The following is a 21,085-nucleotide window of genomic DNA, read 5'->3' on the forward strand; positions in this document are numbered from 1 at the left end:
CCAGACAAATGCTTGTAAGTCTCCTGCTTTAGTTTTATTCCTTTAAATGGAGTAGGAATAAGAGTGCCTATAGGCAGTTAGGTGAGGTGGGCCAAAGGAGGCAGTCGAGGTGGCTTCAGGCCAGGGGGCTCCCTGGGACCAGTGTCTTCTCCACCTAGAGCAGTAAGGCCTCTTGGCCAGGGTGCAAGCGCGGAGTCCTGGCCATGGAGCCGGTGGGTTCCAGAGCCGGAGGCGCAAGCTGGGCTGCACGACGCGCCGGAGGGCGGGGCGGGGCGGCTGGGAAGAGCCAGGGCGGAGGCGGCGAGCGGCGCGTTGCCTGGCGACCGAGCGGGTCCCGCTTCTCTGGACAGCCGTTGCATCCCACCCGGCCTTTGCCGGTCGAAGGCGGGTTGCACACCCCGCAGGCTCTGCCGGGCGCGGCCAGGACACCTGAATCACGGCAGAGGCCACTCGGAGCCAGGTGAGGGAGGCTGCGGACTGGGGCGCAGGTGACTCCGTGTGGACAGCGTGGGGAGAGTGGTGATGTCTGGGCGGCCTCCGTTCCGCCTCTAATCCACTGTGACAGGTTCTAGGCCCGCAGTAATCGGGACGGATGACGAGGCCGGGGCTGAGGACTGGCGCTGGGTGGGGCTGGGCTTCTGGGCTGGGTGGTGCCCAGGGCTCAGTGCTGTGGGAAAAGGAGCCCAGCCGAGGAGCTGGGAGTGAAAACCAGGCAGGAAGGGAAAGGGAGATTGCGCCAGACCAGGCTACAGGGAAGGGCGAAAAAGGGATTAGAGGTGGCAAAGGAGGGCAGGAGTCAGAGATGCTCTGGGGAGGGTGGAGAAGCACCGTGGAGGGATTCACTCAGACCTCTTCTCCCTGTTGCAGGGTACCTTGCTCTGAGCCAACTTGATCGCTCCCACAGCGGTTAGGGTGCCTGACTGGAGGACAGACAGCTGTTTCCTGGGTTTGGTGGGCAGAAGGGCCTTGTGGTTATACTCTAAGTATTATTTGGCAGGGAGGCCACAGACTCACAATGAACCTATTGTAAATTACCATGACAGAGGTTTAAAGGATAATACTTATTTTTTGCTTTTAACATTCAAATAGACATGATTAAGAAAATGATTTGGGGGAGGGGGATCCTGGGGACTGAGTCTCAGAACTCACACATTCTAAGCAAGCATCTCACAAACACTAGGCTAGCACTCTACCACTGAAGTACATCTGCAGCTCTTTACTTTAAAAACATTTTTTTTTTGAGAGAGAGAGTTTTGCTAGGCTGCCCATGCTACCTTGTGATGTGATATTGCTCTTATTTGTAACCTTATTGAGGCATTGTTTGTATTCAGTAAACTGCACGAGTGTGTAGTCCTGCAATGTGCAATGCACAGATACACTCTTTGAAGAGGTTTGACAGACACGTACAGCTTTGAAACAGTTACTGCGGTGGAGATACTGCACCTTGTCATGCACTGCCTGCTCTGCGTCCAGCCCTGCTCTCATTCTCCTGTCTTCAGCTAATCGCTATTTGCTGTGATACCACAGAAGAGGTTGCATTTTCTAGAATTTTACATTCAAAGAACCGTATGGCTTACCAGTGGTGGCAAACCTACGGCAGGCATGTTTTTTAAGGCAAAAGATGCTCATGTAAGAGCTGTGTTTTCTACACTAAAACTTCAGTGTTCAGGTGTTACTGCATCGTTGGCACTTTGTTACATAATAAGTGGATTCTGGATTGCAGTTTGGGCCCTCATCTCTACAAAGCTCAGCACCACCGGCTTCCTGTACTTCCTGTACATTTGCTAGGCTTTTTTAACCTTTAATTTTACCAGAGTAAATTTTGGATTTGGCTAGGATAAAGTGTTGAGTTTTGTTTTTCTTTTTCAAAAAGTGCTTTGGTGGTGTTATTCTTCGTGCATTTTAGAATCAGCTTCTATCTTCTATCTTACGAATCCTGCTGAGTGTTGATTGGAATTGCATTGACTCTATAGATTTGTTTGGAGAGAATTGTCATTTTAGTAATATCGAATCTTCCAATCCATGGATATGGTATGTCTCCATTTATGTCAGTCTTTAATTTCTGTTACCAATGTATTTTAAAAATGCTCCAATCCTTGTTATTAAGATATAAAAATGCAAATGATTTTGTATATTAGGCAATCTTGTATTGTACAAACTTGAGCTATTCATTTCTTAGATCTAAGGGCTGTTTCATAGGTTCTTCAAGATTTTTAACCTAAAAATCATGCCACCTGGAAGTAGGGACACCTATATCTTTCCTCTCCAATCTTTATTTCTTTTATTTCTTTTCTTTGTCATACTGTTGGTCCGCGACCCTAGAAAAAATAGTGAACAGATATGGTAAGAATGAGATATTTTTGTCTTGTTTCCAGTTAAAAGGAGAAAACATAAATATGTTGTAAATTTTTTGGGAAGATTCCCCTAATCATAGTGATGATGTTCGCTTCATGATTCATTGTTTCCCAGAGCTATTTATTTTTATAATGAATGGGTTAAATCTTATCAAATGCTTTTCTGCTGTCTATTGAAGTGATAATTTTTTTCTCTTTCACTGTGTTAATACTACAAATCACTATAATTAAATAGAGTTAAATCAAACTATATTAGGCCAGAATACATTGTCATTTTAAAAGTGTACTTTTGGATTTAACTTAGTATTCTCTTAAGCTTTTTTGCAGCCATACTCATAGGTGATATTGGTATGTAATTCTCATTATTATTATTATTGTTATTATTTTGGTACCAGAGATCAAACTCATGACCTCGTGCTTGGCAGGCAGGCACCATGCCACTGAGCTGTATTCCCAGTCCCAATTTTCTTTATTTTTAACTTAAATTTTAATTGACTTTGTTTTGCTGGGGATTAAACTTAGGATCTTGTACATTCTAGGCATGTACTCTACTACTGAGCTACATCCCTCAGTCTTTCTTAGTTTTTCTTTTTAAGTGTCTTTGTCAGGTTTGGTGTTAAAGTTACACGAATTTCATAAAATGAGTGCTCCTTTCTTCTCTGTTTTCTGAAAACTTCTGTATAGGATAGGTGAAGTTTCCTTCTTGAATGTTAGAGAGAATTATCTGGACCTGGATGTCTTATGGTGAGATTTTCAAAAATAAATAACATTTTCTTAGGTACATTCAGATTTGCTTATGCTAATTCTGGTAAGTGACAAGTTTGAGGGATTTGCTTATCTTATCTACATTACTAGACATACTTGCATATGGTTATACTGTTATTCATCCTTTAATGTCTTTAGGTTCTGTAGTAAAAACTCTTGTTCACTCTCCATACTGGAGAATTTTATTCTCTCATAAATAATCTAGCTGAGGGTGGTGGTTCAATTTTATTGATTTTTTTAAGCTTTGTTAATTTTAGACCTTCTGTTTTCTGTTTAATTGATTTATGTCTTTATACTTACTATTTCCTTTCTTCTGCTTACTTTGCACATATCTGCCCTTTTCATAAACCAGATTCTTAATGTAGAACTCGGTTACTGATTTCATCCTTTGTTTTAAGCTTTTAAGCTACCAGTTCTGCCCTAAACGTGTGTAGTCGCACACTACATATTCTGATGTGCCGTATTTCATTATTCAGTCTAGAATATTTTCTAATTTAATAATATTTTGTCTAACATTTTATTATCTGTTGGCTCTTTTAGTTGTAACTCTTTGTTTTCGGCATCATTTTGCAAACAGTTGTAAAATTGTTTTTCTAGGAATTACAATATACAACCTTAATACTTTAGTTTAGAATTAACACTGAAGTAGTTCATAGAAATGAAGAAACCTGACAACCATATGGGTCTCTTACACACTCCATGCCAGTGTTTTGCTATTTTGTCATCATGTATATTACATCTCCTTACCCACTACAGTGTTATAATTTTTTTAATACTTTAATGTTAAAAACTTAAAAATGACCTTTTTGCACCTGCCCTGATTCTCTTCATTCAGCTCTTGAGAATTCGGTTTTATCTCTGGTGTAATTTCTCTTTAACCACAGAATGTTTAGTATTGCTCATATCCCCCTTGGCTGGTTATTCTCTTAGTTTTCCTTTATCTGACTGTGTCTTCAGTTTGCCTTTATAACTACCCCTGCTGTGTCTCATGCTGAGGATTAAACCCAGGCCCTTGAACATCCTAGCAAGCCATCTGCTTCCCAGCCAGTTCTTCCGCGTTTTGCCTTCGTTTTCAAAAAGTATGTACAGTAGATGCTAGAAACAGAACGCTGGATTCAGAAAGGGTATACATGCTCGTACTAGGTGCAGAATTCAGAGCTGACAATGTTTTTTCCCTTCTAGAATGGTGCAAGTCTTTTTTTTTTTTACTGTCTTCTGTTTTAAGAGCTGTCTGAATTTCATGATAATTTATTGTGTCCCTGTAAACAATGTATTATTTCCGTCTGTCTGCTTTCAAATATTATCTGTGCCTTTGGTTTTCCATAGCTTACTTGGAGCTTCTTTTTTTTTTTCCAATTTATCCCACTTGGGGTCCGCTAAATTTCTTGACTCTATGAATTTATGTGAAGTTTGTGAGGTTCTCAGGTATCATTTTTTCTTTTTTTTTTGGTCTTTTTCGTTTTTATCGGAACCGGGGATCGAACTTAACGACTGCCTGCTTGCAAGGCAGGCGCTTATGCCGCTGAGCTAAACCTCCAGCCTCGGTATCATTTTTTCAAAAAAATTTTTTTTTGTTCCTGGGGCTGGGGGTTTAGCTCAGCGGCATAAGCGCCTGCCTTGCAAGCAGGCAGTTGTGAGTTCGATCCCTGGTACCGATAAAAAGGAAAAAGACAAAAAAAAAAAAAAAAATTTTTTTTGTTCCATTCTGTTCTTTCCTTTTGGGCTATCAATTACCCTACAGGGGTAGGGTATTGATATTGTCTCTTTAGAACTTTATACTCTGTTTTTTCTCTTTCTTCTTATGTAATTTTTATTGATTTGTCTTCTAGTTCATTCTTTTCTCTGGCGTCTCATTTTTTTAGTCCAACTGTTCCTGAAAATATTGCATCATTTTCAGGTATATTTTTTATTTTTTCATTAATATTTTCTTATCTACTTTTAATGTACTTTCCTTTACTTTACTGAACATAGTTATAATAGCTGCTTTAAAATCCTTGCCTAAAATTTCAATATCTGGTTCATCTATGGACAGACTTTAAGAATGGGGCAGATTTTCCTAGCTCTTCCTGCTAAATATTTTTTGTCATATTATAGACATTGTAAATTTTTTGTTGTGTATGCTGTGACTTCTGTTATGTCCCCTCCAAAGAATGCTGGCATTTTCCACTGAGCAGGGGCACAACAGGTTAGACTCGCTGTGGCATCGATCTCACTCTCTGGTTAGTAACTCAGCCAGTTCTCACTCAGCTCTTTCAGCCTTTGCTGTGCTGTGTTGAGTTTGTCCCATACTTATGTAGTTCAAAGGTCAGTCTGAGACTTGTGCGAGGTTTAAGACCCAGACTTGGGGAATATTTTCTCTCTCTCTGTTCCAGAATTTCTCTTTTTCTTTTCAGTGATTATCGTTGCATGGGCTTCTTTCCTTTAATCTTCTGGCCAGAATAATGAAATACATTCTGTTGAAATTTTGTCACCTGTGCTAATTTAACTTGTAATTCTGACTGCATTTTTTGCTTTTTTAAATTAATTAAGTTTGTTGGTATATTTTAGATATATATATTACGATCATGTTCATCATAGAGAATTTGTACCTGTATGTGATATATTTTGATTCTTCTTTTTTCCCCACTCCCTTCCCCTTCCTTCAACCCCTGTTCCTCTCCTTATTTACAAAAGCTTCATTTCCATTTTCAAATTTTATTTTGTGGTGTTGAATATCCTAATAGAAGAGGAAGGGAAAAGAGAAGAAAATTATTTCTCATGTTCCAAAAATTTTAAGCATATTCTGGTACCATTTTAGAGTTAATCAACTTGGACTATTAGCAGATTTGAATCATGTAAAGTAATACTCTGTCCTTTTAAGGCAACTACCTTGTTTTTCCTTGAGTATCTCTCTAAGTATGTCTTAAGCAAATGCACTATTTTCCTATGAGACTAAACATTTAAAAATTGTTTTTACTTATTTTGTAGTATTGAGGGGTGGATGAGGGAATAAATGAACCAAAATTTGGTAGACTGGTCCAATAAGCATTGGGCTATCATCTTCCTTGAATGCACTGTAGATGTTTCTGTCAAGTTTGTAAGTTCTGTTTCCTATTGGTTTATTTTTATATATAAGGAACAACTTTCTCCTTAAGAATTCATAGGAATACACTGAGATGTGTTGAACAATAGAAACTTTATGTTAACTTTCTGTAGCACACTATGGTATTCAAAGTTGAAGAGGATACACCACAACAGGGACTGAGACAAAGAAAGGGCAGTGGATTGGAAAAGCTAAGTCAGACTCTCACCAGGCATTAAAATACTTCTTGTCTGAGCTGTTCCAGTTACTATCTTTCAACCTCTTACAAGAAAAAAATGCATATGTTGTCTGTATGAACACAGTTCCACCTGTGCAAACAATACAGTTAAATACTATAAGAAGGATTACACAAAGTTATTCTTTTGCATGCAAACTTCCTTATGGATTTTAGAATTCATTTCCAATATTCATGTCCTGTGGCTTATTTTTTTTCATTTCTTAATATGAATCCTTAGTATGAGCAGAACTGAATTATCCAAGGTCTAGCCCGTGGTAGGTTTTAGAAAAACCCTATATAATGAAATCATTTGACCATCTAAGAAAAGAACATCAACTGTTTATTTATTTGAATTTTTCTTATATTATTTTGATAAAATTAAAAATTATTCACATAGCTTTAGTACATTTCTTACATCTAGATACTCTCTTTTCTGTTAAACATATCAAGTGGTATCCAGCAGTTCACAGAGGAAGTACAACTACCTGGCATTCAGGCCGAATGCTCTGGCTGCAGCCTACCTAGAGGCTGACTGCCTTCCCCCTTTCTACAGGCTGCTGTGGTCAGGTGACACACGAAGCGAAGGGGGCTGGGGGAGGATGGGGACACCTGAGAGCAGGACAGGAAAATGGCTGCTTATCTAGCCAGAAGAGAGGGGATTTGTTTCTTGCATTGCCAGAGCCATCCATCTCCCCCACCCCTCAGAAGTGCAAATTTGGATTTTTAGTTAAAAAAATTTCCTAGTCTAAATTGTTGGCTGGATACCAACTATTTCTGACAAAGTCTGAATGACTGAAAACCATGTTTACAGGCTGAATCTAGGATATAGGCCACAGTGGATGACTTCAGTTTTTGGTTAGCAGGGTTCCTTTTTATGAGCACGTTTGCAGTACATGCAGTTTACAATCCTCTTGGGGAGCAGCTACACGTACCCACTACAGCTTGTTTCTTTATTTTTAATCCCCTTCCCATCTCCTTTCTCTAATTCCCCTCTGCTGATTTTCATTCTTGTAGATATTGTTAATCGTAGCTCATGTTATGGCATATAATGTTCATATTCATTGGCGTTATTAGGCTCTGGTACATCGAGTATCTTTGTTCTGCTTATTCCCCCTTCTCTTCATCTTCAACCTTTGCCTTTGTTCCTTCTGACCACTTGCTTATTTCAAGAAATCCCATCTCTTTGTTCCCTTCAATATACCATTTCTTCTTCTTCTTTAAAATACTTAAATCAAATGAGAGATATTATAATATTTAAGCTTGCTTTGTGTCTGGTTTATTTCACTCAACATTATATTCTTCAAGTGCATCCATTTTCCTACAAATATCTTAATTTTGTCATTCTTTATAGCCAAGTATTATTCCATTATATACAGATACCACACTTTATCCAATCATTTGTTGATGGATATACAGGCTATAGCTATTTACTATTTATGAATAAATATATTTACTTACCTATTAGAAATTGTGCTGCCATAAATACTGGTATGCATATATTGCTATAGTCTTCCTTAAGCTCTTTGGGGAAGAGACCTAGCAGGGGGATAGCTGTGTCATATGGAATTCATAATTTCAGTTCTTTATGAAATCTCCATATTGATTTCCAAAATGGTTGTACTAAATTCCCACCAATGATGCAGAAGGGTTCCTTCTATACCACAGTCACATTAGCATTTCTTAATGATTGCCATTCTTTCTGGAGTGAGATAGAATAATGTTAGTGTAGTTTTAATTTGCATTTCTCTAATGACCAGAGATGCTGAACTTTTCTTTATATATTTGTTGAGCGTTCATATTTCTTCCTCTGTGAACAGTCTGTTCATTTCTTTTTTTAAAATTATATTTTAAAAAGCAAAATAGAAAAAATAAAAATACAGAATTTTAAAAAAGTAGGAAATTAATGTTAATATATTGCATATTGTTATCTTTGAAACAGTTGTTCAGGTTACAACATTTAGGCACAAAAATGATCAAAATCAAACAATGAAAGCACAAATTGTTCTTTTGGATAAACTAACAGATTAGTATTATAGCTACCTATCTTGTATATGTATGTATATACATATTATAGCTACCTATCTTGTATATGTATATATATGTACACCTATATATATATATAGTCTTTCCCCTTCTTCCTTCTCTCCTTTCCCCTAGCCCAATTGTTCTTTCCTTTTGAGCACTTTCATTATCACAATATCTACTGTTCTTTTTTTTTTTTTTTTTGTCTTTTTTATTTTTATCGGTACCAGGGATCGAACTCACGACTGCCTGCTTGCAATGCAGGCGCTTATGCTGCTGAGCTAAATCCCCAGCCCCCTACTGTTCATTTTGGATTCTGTTACTCCTTCAGTTTTTTCTTTTTACACTAGGGAAACAATATTTACTAATGTGAGTCTGATTTATTTATGAGTAGTCTCAGTTTGCCTCCATTTACCTATAAAAGCCTCAAGATTATTCTTCTTTATAGCTAAGCAATATTCCATTGTATACATCTACCACATCATTTTTTTATCCATTCCGTGGTTGATGGGCATTTGGGTTGTCTCCGAGACCCAGCTATTACAAATTGTACTGCCATAACCTGGGTGCACATATGTTACTGTAGCATGATGTAACAGAATTTAGCTGTATGATTATCCTTAATTATCCTGTATATATTTTTTCCCTTTATCCATTCTTCCTTTCCCCCATTACAGTTTGTCCCTTCCCTTGAAAAGTTTCTTCTGTTTGTATACCATTTTTTTTTTATTTTAAAGGGAAGAAAAATCAAGATACAAACAAACCTCAGAAACAATGACAAGGGCCAGGAGTTTAGGGGTATAGCTCAGTGGCACAAATGCTCTACTGGCAAGTGTGAGATCATGAGTTCAATCCTTGGTACAAAAAAAAAAAAAAAAAAGACAAAAGCAAACTGATAGAGGCAGCAACAACAAATTTCTTATGTTGCTGATTGATTCTTTTGCTACAGAGGTTTTTAATCTAATATAATCCCATTTACTTATGCTTGATGTTGTTTCTTGTGCAATTGACGTTCTGTTTAATAAATCTTTTAGTACCCCTATGTCTTCAAGTGTTTTACCTATTTTATCTTCCAGTCAGTTTGAAGTTTAGATCTTTGATCCACCTGATTTTAGTAAGTGTATGGTGAGAGATAAGGGTCCAGTGTCAGTCTTCTGCAAACAGATAACTGGTTTTACAAGCACTGCTTGTTGAATATACTATCTTTTCTCCCACATATGATTTTTTACACAGATGTGTCTGGAGATGTTTTTGTATCATCTATTTTGTTTCATTGATCCACATATCAGGTTTTGTTCTAGTGCCATGCTGTTTTATTCTATTGTTTTGTAAAATAGCTTGTATTTAAGTGTTTCAAGGCCTCCTTTTGCTCACTGCCCCAAGTTGCTTTAGCTTTTCTGGATCTCTTCTGATTCCATATGAATTTTAGAATTGTTTTTTCCAGCTCTGTAAGTATGTTGTTGGTGTTTTGATTGGGACTGCACTGAATCTGTTGTAAGAGTTTTGCTGGAGTGGCCATTTTCACAATAGTCCTTCTGCCTCTCCAAATCTTTCCATTTTCTGATGTCTTCTTTAATCATTTTCAGAGTATTGTAATTTTCTTTGTAGAGGTCTTTCATTTCCTTGCTTAGGTTAATTCCTAGGTATTTCATTTTTCTCAAAGCTACTGTGAATGGTATTGTCTTTATAGTTTTCTTCTCATGGAGTTCCTTGTTGATGTACACAAATGCTAATGACTTTCATACTTGGATCTTGTATCCCAGCAGGGCCCCTTTAGATTTTCCCTGCCTCTGCCTGTTTCCCCTGGTTATGCCTAGTGAGATCATTCTTGCCTTAAAGGGGGATACATCATAGTCTAAATAAATGTTAAAATAAATCGAATAAGGGTTTGCAAAATTCCCAGTGGCGGAAGTGATTACTGATTTGTAGGATTTTCGTAATTTATGTAAAAAGGCAGATGGATATACAATTATTTATTGATTTTACCCACTTGCGCACAGCAAGGCTCTATTATGAGAAGCTTTGCTGAGCTGGGGTTTTATTTATCAACAACTACATATGTACATATATTGATGTATATTGTATCTTTCAGGTCAAATTTGTCAAAATGTCCATGATCCCGAAGCACTTTGGCCTGAAAGCCAGAGAAGAGTCTTACATGTTTAAAGAGCTTGAAAAAGTTCGCCAAGAGACGAAAAGGGATTTCTTTCAATTCAAGCAGAAGCTGGCCTACAGGCCGGCTCCAGTGGACAGCTCGGACCACTCTCTGCAGGGCTCCGACCTGGTGTGCCCTACGGAGATGAGGCGCGTGCAGTCTGCTGCTCGCAGAGGGCTCTCAGGGTCCGCTCTGACTGAGGGCCCCGCGACCTCCGCCACCGCGCGCCTACAGGGGGCGCTCCGAGGCGTCGGGCGCCCGCCGGCCGCCACCGTGAGGACAGGGTCGTTCTGCCCCCAAGACTTTTACTTGCGCAGCTCCGCGTTCCTACGGCACCGGTCCCCGAAGAAGCCACCCGCCATCGCCTCACAGGCCGGCACGTCTCGGCCCGTGGTGCTGCTGCCGCCGTCTACGTCGCCGGTGAAGCCAAGAGCGCGCCCGGGTCCCGGGAGCCCTCGGCCCGCAGGGCCGGTTCTGGACTGGGCCCGCGGGCGGAGGACGAGCCAGGGGGCGCAGCTGGTCCCCGAGGGCCACAAGGCCAAAGCCAAGAAGGCCAGCCGCGTCTCTAGCGAGGAGAGCGACGCGGAGGCGGCCGGCGGGCGGAGAGTGAGGCTCCGCGCGGGCTTCGCGCCCCGTGGCTCGGGCGCGGGGCAGGCCGGGATCGGGATCGGGATCGGGCCGGGCTCCAGGGCGGCGCGCGAGGGCGGCGCGGCCAGCGAGGCGCAGGCGGGGCTGCGCACGCGCGCGGTGCCCAAGTCCATCCAGGAGATCATCGCCTCGGTGCAGTCCGAGGACCAGCTGGCCTCCGACCAGATCATCAGAGAGCTCATAGAGAGCGTCCTGGGCCCCGACTACGACGTTAGGATGGAAGTAGGTGAACCCGAGGAGACTGATGCTGCTTGTGGGCAAGTGCGTGTGCGCGCCCTTGTGTAATTTCGTTTATATGTCTTTTTCAGTGACTGCGATGCGGTGTGACGGAAAAACCCCGCAGTGTTACTGAACTTCTTTGTATTTTATTTGAATTTTCAATTTCTGTTTGGGAGAATGTGACTTCTTTTCAAAACAGGCTGGGGATTTAGCCCAACGGCATTAGCGCCTGCCTTGCAAGCAGGCAGTCGTGAGTTCGATCCCCGGTACCGATAAAAAGGAAAAAGAAAAAAACAAACAAAACCCAGGACATTGAGGATATTCCAAAAACAAGTTCAGAGAACATTAGTGGAAGATAGACTAGCCTTTCCTTAAAAAGACTGTAGTAATATAGTATGGAAATAACAGGCCAGGTATTTTATATGAAAAACTCACCTTCCCTCGTTTGGCCTTAGTTTGAAATACAGTAAAAGTCAACTTATATCCTGACAGTGTTATTACTATTAAGAAATTTAGTTTGTAAGAATTCTATAATATGTTCAGTAGAAATAGTTCTTTTGAAGCATGTAAAAAGTGTGTTTCCTGGCGCTCCAGTGGCACAATCGGTTAGCATGCTGTACTTACACAAAAATGTATTTTCTGGACCTTTTCCAGTTAGAGAGATTTAGAAGTGCCTCTTACTGTGGGATAGCCTTTGTGTGCATTTTTGTCCCATGAACAACCGCATCAGGTAGACAAATATCAACAAAAGTTTTGTTTTATATAGAAGGCCTTCTAGCTCTAGCAAAGCTAAAGAATTGGCACAGTGTCCTACAGCTAATGCAAGGCAGAACTGGGTTTTCACCCAGGCAGTCTCACCCCGAAGACTAGCTTGGAATTATGCCCAGGAGAGTCTATTTGTTGGCTTTGATATAGCCCCCATAGGAAGCAAAGCTAGTTAGGGTTATATTTAAGTTTAAGATATTTTGTCCGTTTTGTAGACTTTGGTGGGGACATTCAAAGAAAAAAGGCAACATGAGAGAAAGAAGGCGAGGTGGGAGGGGAAGAAGGGAAAGTCTTTTTGAGAATAACAATGGGAATGACAGAGGGAAGAAGATTCTATTACTGTTCTTGGCTGTGGCTCCAAATCTCTTGTTAGAACACAGAATACTACTGCTGACATTATGTCTTTAAAATAGTTTTAGCTCCACAATACATGCCTGGCTGTGATTTGAGGAATGCTATCGCTAAAGGAAACAAAGACATATGAGCAGAGTCTCCAGTGTCGTTTTTGACTGTGTTTGTGGGCAAAGTATTACAAATATTGTGAATTAAGACTCACATCTTTCACTAGTTACTAAAGAAAATGAAGTGGACTGTCTGGGCCATTTCAAACTGAGTATTTATCGTTATATTTCTCCCAATCTAATTGAAAAAGGAACCAGGGATTCCATTAAAAGAGCCTATTAGGAGGAATCTTAGTAAAGAGAAGGCCTCAGTCCTCTTAAGAATGGGCTTAATGTATTATAGTATGGTTGAGGTACTTGACGTGGACAGAGGCTGATATGGGAAATTATATTAGAAGTCCTACTGTATTACAGAGGAGTGGCTCACAAGAAGAAAAACATTTTAAAGGACTCCAGTGGAACTACAGGTGGGTGATGGATGCGTGTCAAGTAAATAATGACTACTGAAACAGTGAATTCTGTTCTTCTCAGAAATACTCATTTTTTCCTTTGTGTACTTTTTTTTGGTGCTTCAGTTACCTGATTTAAAGAGGAGTGGTGTCAGTGGAGAGTCCAGATTTTCAGCACTGGCCAGCAGCAAAAAGGCCATCCTTTCTACACTCTTTGTAGTGTCACTGAAGACCATATATAGAACAATAACAAAATATTCCTGTTCCTTGGAAGCAGCATGGTGTCAGTGAAGCCTGGTGGTGAACCAGAATTCCTATTTCTACCCAGCAGTAACCAAGCAGCCCCCACTATTGGTCCCAATAGAGAATGTGAAACTTGAACCTCTACTCCTGCCTGGCAGAGGTAATGCAGCCTCTCCATCCCTTTGTTAGAGTAGTATCAAAGAAAGCCAGTAAATAAGATTTATACTTGTATAATACTCAACATGGCCAAGGTACAGTAGAAAAAACAAGAACCAAGAACAACTTAACTTGAAAGAAGAAAAGAATATCAGGCTGGGGATGTTAGTCAGTAGGTGGAGCACTTGCCTAGCATGCACAGGGTCCTAAGTTCAATACCTAGTACAACAGAAAGGGGGAGAGAGAGAGAGAGAGAGAGAGAGAGAGAGAGAGAGAGAGAGAGGCTAAAATTACTGAGCAAAGATTTAGAGCATTACTTAGAATGCTTAAACAAGCAGTTATAAACATATTTGAAACAAAAAATATAAAATATGAACAAGTTAGTAGAAAGTGTCAGTAGAACCAAAAGAAAGAATTCAAGCTGAAAAATACAGTAACCAAAATAAAAACTAGATGGATTCCAAGACTGAGTGGGAAAGCTAGAGGGTATAATCAATGAACTTGAAGATAGAACACCATAGCTTATCCAGGGTGAAAAACAGACACTAGACTGAGAAAAATTACTCTGAGAGACCTATGAGCTACAACAAAACGAGAAGAAAGAAGAAAAGAAGGCATGACTGAAAAAATACTGAAAGAAATTATGGCTAAAAACGTCTCAAATTTGGCGTGAGACATAGACCTACTGATTTAAAAAGCTGAGTGAATCTAAACTCTAAAAAATTTATACCCAAACATACATTACACTTTTGAAAATTACAGTAAAATTTATGAAAGTAGGGAGAGAAAAACAGTGTTATCTATGTGAAAACAGTTTGAATACAAAACAGTTTGTCATTAGAAATCATGCAGGTCAGAAGTAATTGACACAGCATTTCTCAAGTGTTGAAAATAACTATCTGTTCAGAATTCTGTGTCCAAAATTATCCCTCAAAAACTAAGGAGAAATCAATTAAGATATTCTTAGATAAAGGAAAATAAAAAATAATTTATCTCTTGAAGTTCTATTCCCTACTAGAACCTTAAGTAGGCATTCAACCCCCTACTTCAAAACAAAACTAGATTCAGTGCCCTACTGCAAAATAAAACCCAAATGAAATACTGTAGATAAAAATAACATTTTCAAGAATGTTAGGTAATTCATAGGAAATTAGATGAAAGTAAATACAGAAACAACAAAAACATATATCAGACTTGAAGCCATTGTAATAGAAACTACATTAAGTGTAAATGGTCTAAATAAACAATTGAAAGACAGAGATTAGACAGGTGGATTAAAAACATGATTTATGTGTAATCTATAAGAAGTTCATCTCCAAATATAATCAAACTAGAAATTATAAATAGATAATGAAAATGTAGGCAAAAAGTATGAAAAATATATCACACACATATTAGTCAAGAGAAATTAGGAATGATTATATTAATGTCAGATAAACTACACTTCAGAGCCAAAAAAATTACCCAAAGCCTGAGAGACTTTATAATATGATCAAAGGATCTAGTCATCAAGAAGTCAAAATACTCTAAATGTATTTTACCAACTAGTATAGCTATAAGATATGTGAATACTGAAAACAGAAATGTTCAAATCCAAAATAATAGACTAACGTTCCTGTTTTTAATAGTTGTTAAAAAACTAAACAGAAGCTGGGTATGGTGATATATGCCTGTATTTCTAGAGCTCTGGGAAGCTGAGGCAGGAAAATCACACTTCCTTTTTAGCCTAAGCAATTTAGTAAATTAGTGAGATCATCCCTATCTCAGAATTTAAAAAGGTGGAGGGTGTCTGGGGATGTAACACAGTACAAAGGCTCTGGATTCAGTCGCCAGTACTATAACACATGAAAAACAAATACACAAATGATCCCCAATGACACATTAGCCATAAGGACCTAGACTACATTTTTATAATACTGGTTGCAACAGTAGCAGAATAAACATTTTTTGTTCTGTGTCCATGGATCATGTACTAACTGGATTGCTGAAATTAATAATGGTATATACTTCTAAGAAAAATATATTTGGTTTTGATTCTAGCAAGGCTTACTGGAATTTTGACAGACAGGCTCTAAAATCGATATTAAAAGGCAAAGGAAGTAAAATAGTTAAAATCATTTTCAAAAGTAAGACTAAAGTGAGAGATAGCAGCATACCTTATTTCAAACTTTATCTAGGACCACTGATCATGATTTTATGGTACTTGTGTACTAATGGAACAGAATAGAGAATACAGAAATGAATCTATACAAATATGCTGAACCAACTTGACACAGGTGCAGAAAAATAATTCAATAGATGATGGATGTCTTTTCAACAAATGGTACTGGAAAAAGTGGATATCCAAAGGCAAAAAAACAAAAACAAAAAACAAAAAACCCAAAAAACTCCCCCAAATCCAAAACAAAAAAAAACAAAAAACCAACCAACCAACAAACCAAACAAACAAACAAATGAACAAAACCCAACCCAACCCAAGCCAACCCAACCCAAGCCAACCCAAGCCAAGCCAAGCCAACCCAACCCAAACCAAACCAAAACAAAAAGTCTATATAAATGTCATGGCTACATAATAAGTAACTCAAATAGTTCATAGGTTTAAATGTAAAACTATAAAACTTTCTGAAAATATGTAGGAGAAAACCTGCTGAATCTAGGGCTAGCAAAGCATGCCTAGACTTGATACGAAAAATATGATTTACAAGGGAAAATCAGCTTATTGGACTTTATCAAAGTCAAATTTTTTTGTTCTGTAAAAGACCCTGTTAAGACAAAAGGACAAACTGAAGACTGGGAAAAAATATTTACAAATCACATTTCCAGCAAAGCATTGTTATCTAGAGTTTATGAAAAACTCAAAACTAAAATATCCAGTGAGACAATGGACAAAAGATGTGAATAGATAGTTTTTCAAAGAGCATATACATATGGCAAATAAGCACATGAAAAGATGTTTAACACTGGAACATTAGGAAAATGCAAATTAAATCCATTATCCAATAATCACCTTGTATTCAGCAGAGTGCTTAAAGTAAAAAGTAATAATATTAAAATACTAGGAAGGATGCAGAGATATATTGGATCACTCATACATTGTTGGTAGGAGTATAAAATGATACAGCAACTCTGGAAAACAGTTCAGCAGTTTTTGAAAGAAAGCATACTCATGCTATGTGATCTAGCAATTGGACTCCTGAGTAGTACAAAGGTAGGAACATATACATTAATGCACATAGCTGAGACAAATATTCATAGCATCCTTGTTAATAATGGGAAACCAGAAATAACCTGTCTTACAAGAAAACAGTAACAAGAAATGAAATTTTGATAACTGCAAAAATTGGGCTAAATCATCAAAGAATTCTACTAATGCAAAAAAAAAAAAAGCAGTCTCCAAATGGTAGATACTATATGCTATCATATATATATCTATATATCTATATATCTATATATCTATATATCTATATATATATCTATATATCTATTATTCTTGAAATGACAAAATTACAGAAATGGATGCCAGATTTGTGGATGCCAGGAGTTAAGGGTGAACTTTTGGTGGAGGAAGGTGAGTAAGATGTATGTGTGGCTTTAGAAGGCAACATTAAAAATCTTTGTGGTGGTGGAATTTTTTTCATCCTTATTATATCAGTGTTGATATCCTTGATCTGATGTATTTTAATTTTGTATAATTTTATCATTGGAAAAACTAGGTGTACTGTACATGATCTCAATCTCTCTGTGTCTGTCTATCTGTCTTTCTCTGTCTTTGTCTCTCTTTCTCTTTCTGACTAGGGTCTTAAGCTAGTGAGCTCAGATGATCTTCCTTCTTGAGTCTGAGTGTCTGGGACCATAGGCAGGCACTGTCATGCTCAGATGAAGCATTCTCTGGGTTAGTTTTTTAGAGCTAAAAAAAAAAAATCTACAACTGCCTGAAAATGAAATCTTGCTTAAAGATGTTTGCAATTTTTTTTTTTCTAGTGCTGGCGATCAAATCTAGGGATTTACATATGCTAAGCAAGCATTCTACCACTGATCAACATCCCTAAGTGTTAGCAGGTTATTTTTAAAAGTATGCTTTTTTAAAAATCAAGCTGTAAGAAGATACACAAAAGAAATACTAATAAAAAGTTGATCCTAAACCTTCAAGTCTGAGCTGTGAAATCCTCTGAAATAGATTTTGGATTTTGCATTTCTATTTTCAAGTTAAAAATGCTCCATTAATAGTTATGCAAAATCTGGGAAAAAAATCTAAAACCTGAAACACATCTGGTTTCAAATATTATGGATTAAAATATGCTACCAATGCTTTCTTTAAGTTCCTAGACTATATTTATTGTTTATGTTTATCTCAATTCTTAGTACAAATATGTACACATATAAAGATTATTTTCTTTATAAAATAAAAGCAATTGGCAACTTACTGTTTGATGCCGTAAACATACATCAATATGTGTAACATATAATGTATTTTTTTAAAGAATTGTACATTGTTTATAGAGCTTAAGGATTTTCTCAACTTTCCTTATTTCCTTATTTTAGAAATAAAATTTTTGGCTATTACAGATATAAATCAGAAAACTCATGATCTGGTAGAGAAAAGCAATCTATGGTTTGACTCACACTAGTATAATTGAGTGGGACTAGTTTATACAATTTTTTTTCTATTTAAAATAACTGGCAAGCAAATGTATTGCATTTTATGCATTACTTTACAGTCCTCATAGATGTAACAACTTGTGCTAGTACAAATGAAGTATTGAATAAATTCTCTATTGTCTAATCAATTTAGTTTTTTCTGTGAAATTTAAATATTTCTCACATGACATTTGGATGTTTTCAGTAAATACAGAATATTTAAATATTTTCACTTTTTAAAAAGTAAAATAATGTTTATTTTAATTGTTATGGGAAAATTTCCATTCCTTTAGTTTGTTTGATTATAGCCATGATTTTGTGTTTTGAACTCATGACTTTGTGCTTAATAACAGGCACTTGAGTTGCTGAGCTAAACTACCAGCCCTGTAGCCATGATATTAAAGTAAGGTAGAATTTTTTTCAAAACAAACTTATTCTTTCTTTATTTTTGATAAGAATTAAAAATATTGGAATATAGTTAATTGAAAAGTTAAATGCTAATTTATTGCAGAATTGAGATATATTTATTAATATAGATGCTATCTAGCAGTGATTATTTTCCTTCCACTTGCTTGTGTAGTTTTTCTTTTCTTTTTCTTTTTTCTTTTTTGGCAGCACTGAGAATCAAATCCAGGGCCTCATGTGTGTGCTAGATAAATGCTCAACTATTGAGCTGTATCCCAGACCTATATTATTAAGCTCTTTAATTTAGAATGTAGAAAACAAAATCCTGGTGCATCCGAATATTGAAAGTGACTCATTTTCATACATTCCAAAGTTTAATCAAGATTTGCAAATGTGAGATAAAGTGAGAAATTTTGAAAATGTTATTAAAAATAATATTTCTTGCTGGATATTTCAGGTACATTTATTTGCTTAGTAAGGATAAAAGTATCTTCACCCTGCTTAACACATAATTCAGTTGTCCTTTACTTTGTAGCGTGGACTTTTAAAAATGCTTTTGAATGTTAGGGACTGATCCAAGTTCTTAGAATTTTCTGGACTAGGATGTGAGATAGACACTGGTTGGTAAGCTGGATAGTTACAAATCTAATACTAATGCCACCTTAACATTGGAGAGTGTTAGTCTACCTTGTGATAACTTCAGTTCGTGATTTTCCTTTATTTTGGTTTAAACCAGAGGAAAGAAGTTATAGAATTTAACATATGACGTAGGTAGCAGATCTCAGAATAATATGGCTGCCTTCACAGCATATTGAATCAACTGAGTATCCCAGTTAGCTTACACATTGACTTATTGTACCTAAGAAGTGGTTTGTTTTTTATTGCTGAAAAGTACAGTACTTGGTTGTGATTGAGTTAGTCATTTTGTAGCTATAAAGAGCCTGAAGCTAGGCAAATGTATTTTTTACAGTGTTTGTTTTAAAGCAGAATAAGTAAACATGTGGGTTTTAAGGATGGGTAGATAAACAGTTTTGACAATAAAATGAAAATCTTGAGAACTAGCCAACCATAATCATGTTTAAGCATCTCTTATCCCCAATGAAAACAGTTGAATAGCTGTACAGCACCTTCTCTAGTAGTATTTTGTGGGGGGAATATTATTTTATGAAGACCTGATTTTCTTAGTCCATTGCAAAGTGTGCTGAACTTTGGCCTCACTGTAGTGGAGGGGTAAGACAAAATTAGCCATATTTATTTTCTTTGTGAGTTTTTATGATCAGGTTAAGAAAAAATTTAAATCTTTAGCCTCTTGCACTGAAACAAAACATATTTTCTTGTTTAATAAATTTTTTCTGACATTTTACTACTTTTTTCATATGGAAAAGAGCTTTTGGAGTTCTGCTGATAAATTGTCTCTTCTCTTTTTGTTCACAGAAATAGTGTTTTTAAATATAGGTCATCCAGTATAAAATATATGCATATGTAGCTGTTAAACTTTACACTATAGTTAACACTGAGACCCACTAAAGGCAAATAATTTTGCAAGGCCATGCAGCTAATTAACACAGTTGGAACTGGGACCATTTAGTTTTTCTGACATCCAGTGCAGAATTGTTTATACTATATCGTATCATTGGCACTTCTCTTATTCTCCTTTCCCCCATATTTTCATCCTTTTTTCTCTTACTACCTTAAGATCTGGAAGCTAGATATGAAAAATTACTTCTTATAGTGACCTCTCAGCTCTAAGATTTCTGCATTATTGGAAAGCCCATTGCACACTTTTGTGTTGGAATGGCCTCTTGTAGGTGGCTTCTGAGTCTTGCACACCTGAGCCTGGGAAAGTCAACAGAAACTAAGAATTTGCTCACAGAGCCTTGTAGTGTTAATAAAGATGGTCAGTAAGGGATGACACTCAGGCTAGAATCTAAGATACCTCATTTTGTAATCAAAGAAAAAGGGTACAAGTGGACAAATGATAGTGATGACATTAGAAGTTGGTTATATGATCACTTGTCTGCTACAATTCAAACACCACTGGTTATTCAACTTAGACTGGTGTTATTATGACTATGTTTATCTGTCACCACTTGTGCAAACAAAAGCAGAGTAACAGATTGACTCACTTTTAATAATCATATTAGCTTTATTTTTATTTTTTTGTGGTAGTCTTTGCACTGTTCTCAAAGCAAATACTGAAATATCTTCTCTTCTTGACCTAATGGGTGTGGTTTATGAGTCCTTGTCTTTTTTGGGGAAGAGCTACATTTACATTCTTGAAATCTTATTACCTATAGTGAGTTAAGGCCTTGTTGAGAATTCTTAACTTCAGAAAATGGGTTGTGTCATTGGTCAAAAGCCAAGAGGAAGTCAGTGCTTGACCATGGCAGGGTTAGAAAATTGCCATGATCATGTGGCCAACTGTAAGTGGGTATACAGGTCATCAGATTTATATTCTCTTGGCAATAAGTAAAATTCTCTGCTTTGTCACCCTTTCCCTACATTTTAAAGATGCAGTCTATCTTTAGACCTCAGAGTAATATAATCAGTAAAATTCCTGTCCTTT

The 21,085-nt window shown here is 37.3% G+C and overlaps 1 protein-coding gene across 1 annotated transcript in view; it reads left to right on the plus strand.

The window, feature by feature from the left end:
- Positions 1 to 314: 314 nt before the first annotated feature.
- Ttc6 (tetratricopeptide repeat domain 6) overlaps positions 315 to 21,085 on the plus strand; it is a 222,464-nt gene continuing 201,693 nt past the window's right edge. The window contains exons 1-2 of the mRNA XM_063246763.1: positions 315 to 460; positions 10,533 to 11,465. Coding sequence (XP_063102833.1) covers positions 10,548 to 11,465 — 918 coding nt within the window. The 5' untranslated portion in view covers positions 315 to 460; positions 10,533 to 10,547. The remainder of the gene's footprint in view (positions 461 to 10,532; positions 11,466 to 21,085) is intronic.

Source organism: Cavia porcellus, unplaced genomic scaffold (assembly GCF_034190915.1).
Source record: "Cavia porcellus strain 051 isolate PalLab524CR breed Dunkin Hartley unplaced genomic scaffold, mCavPor4.1 scaffold_1, whole genome shotgun sequence".
NCBI classification, from domain to species: Eukaryota; Metazoa; Chordata; class Mammalia; order Rodentia; family Caviidae; genus Cavia; species Cavia porcellus.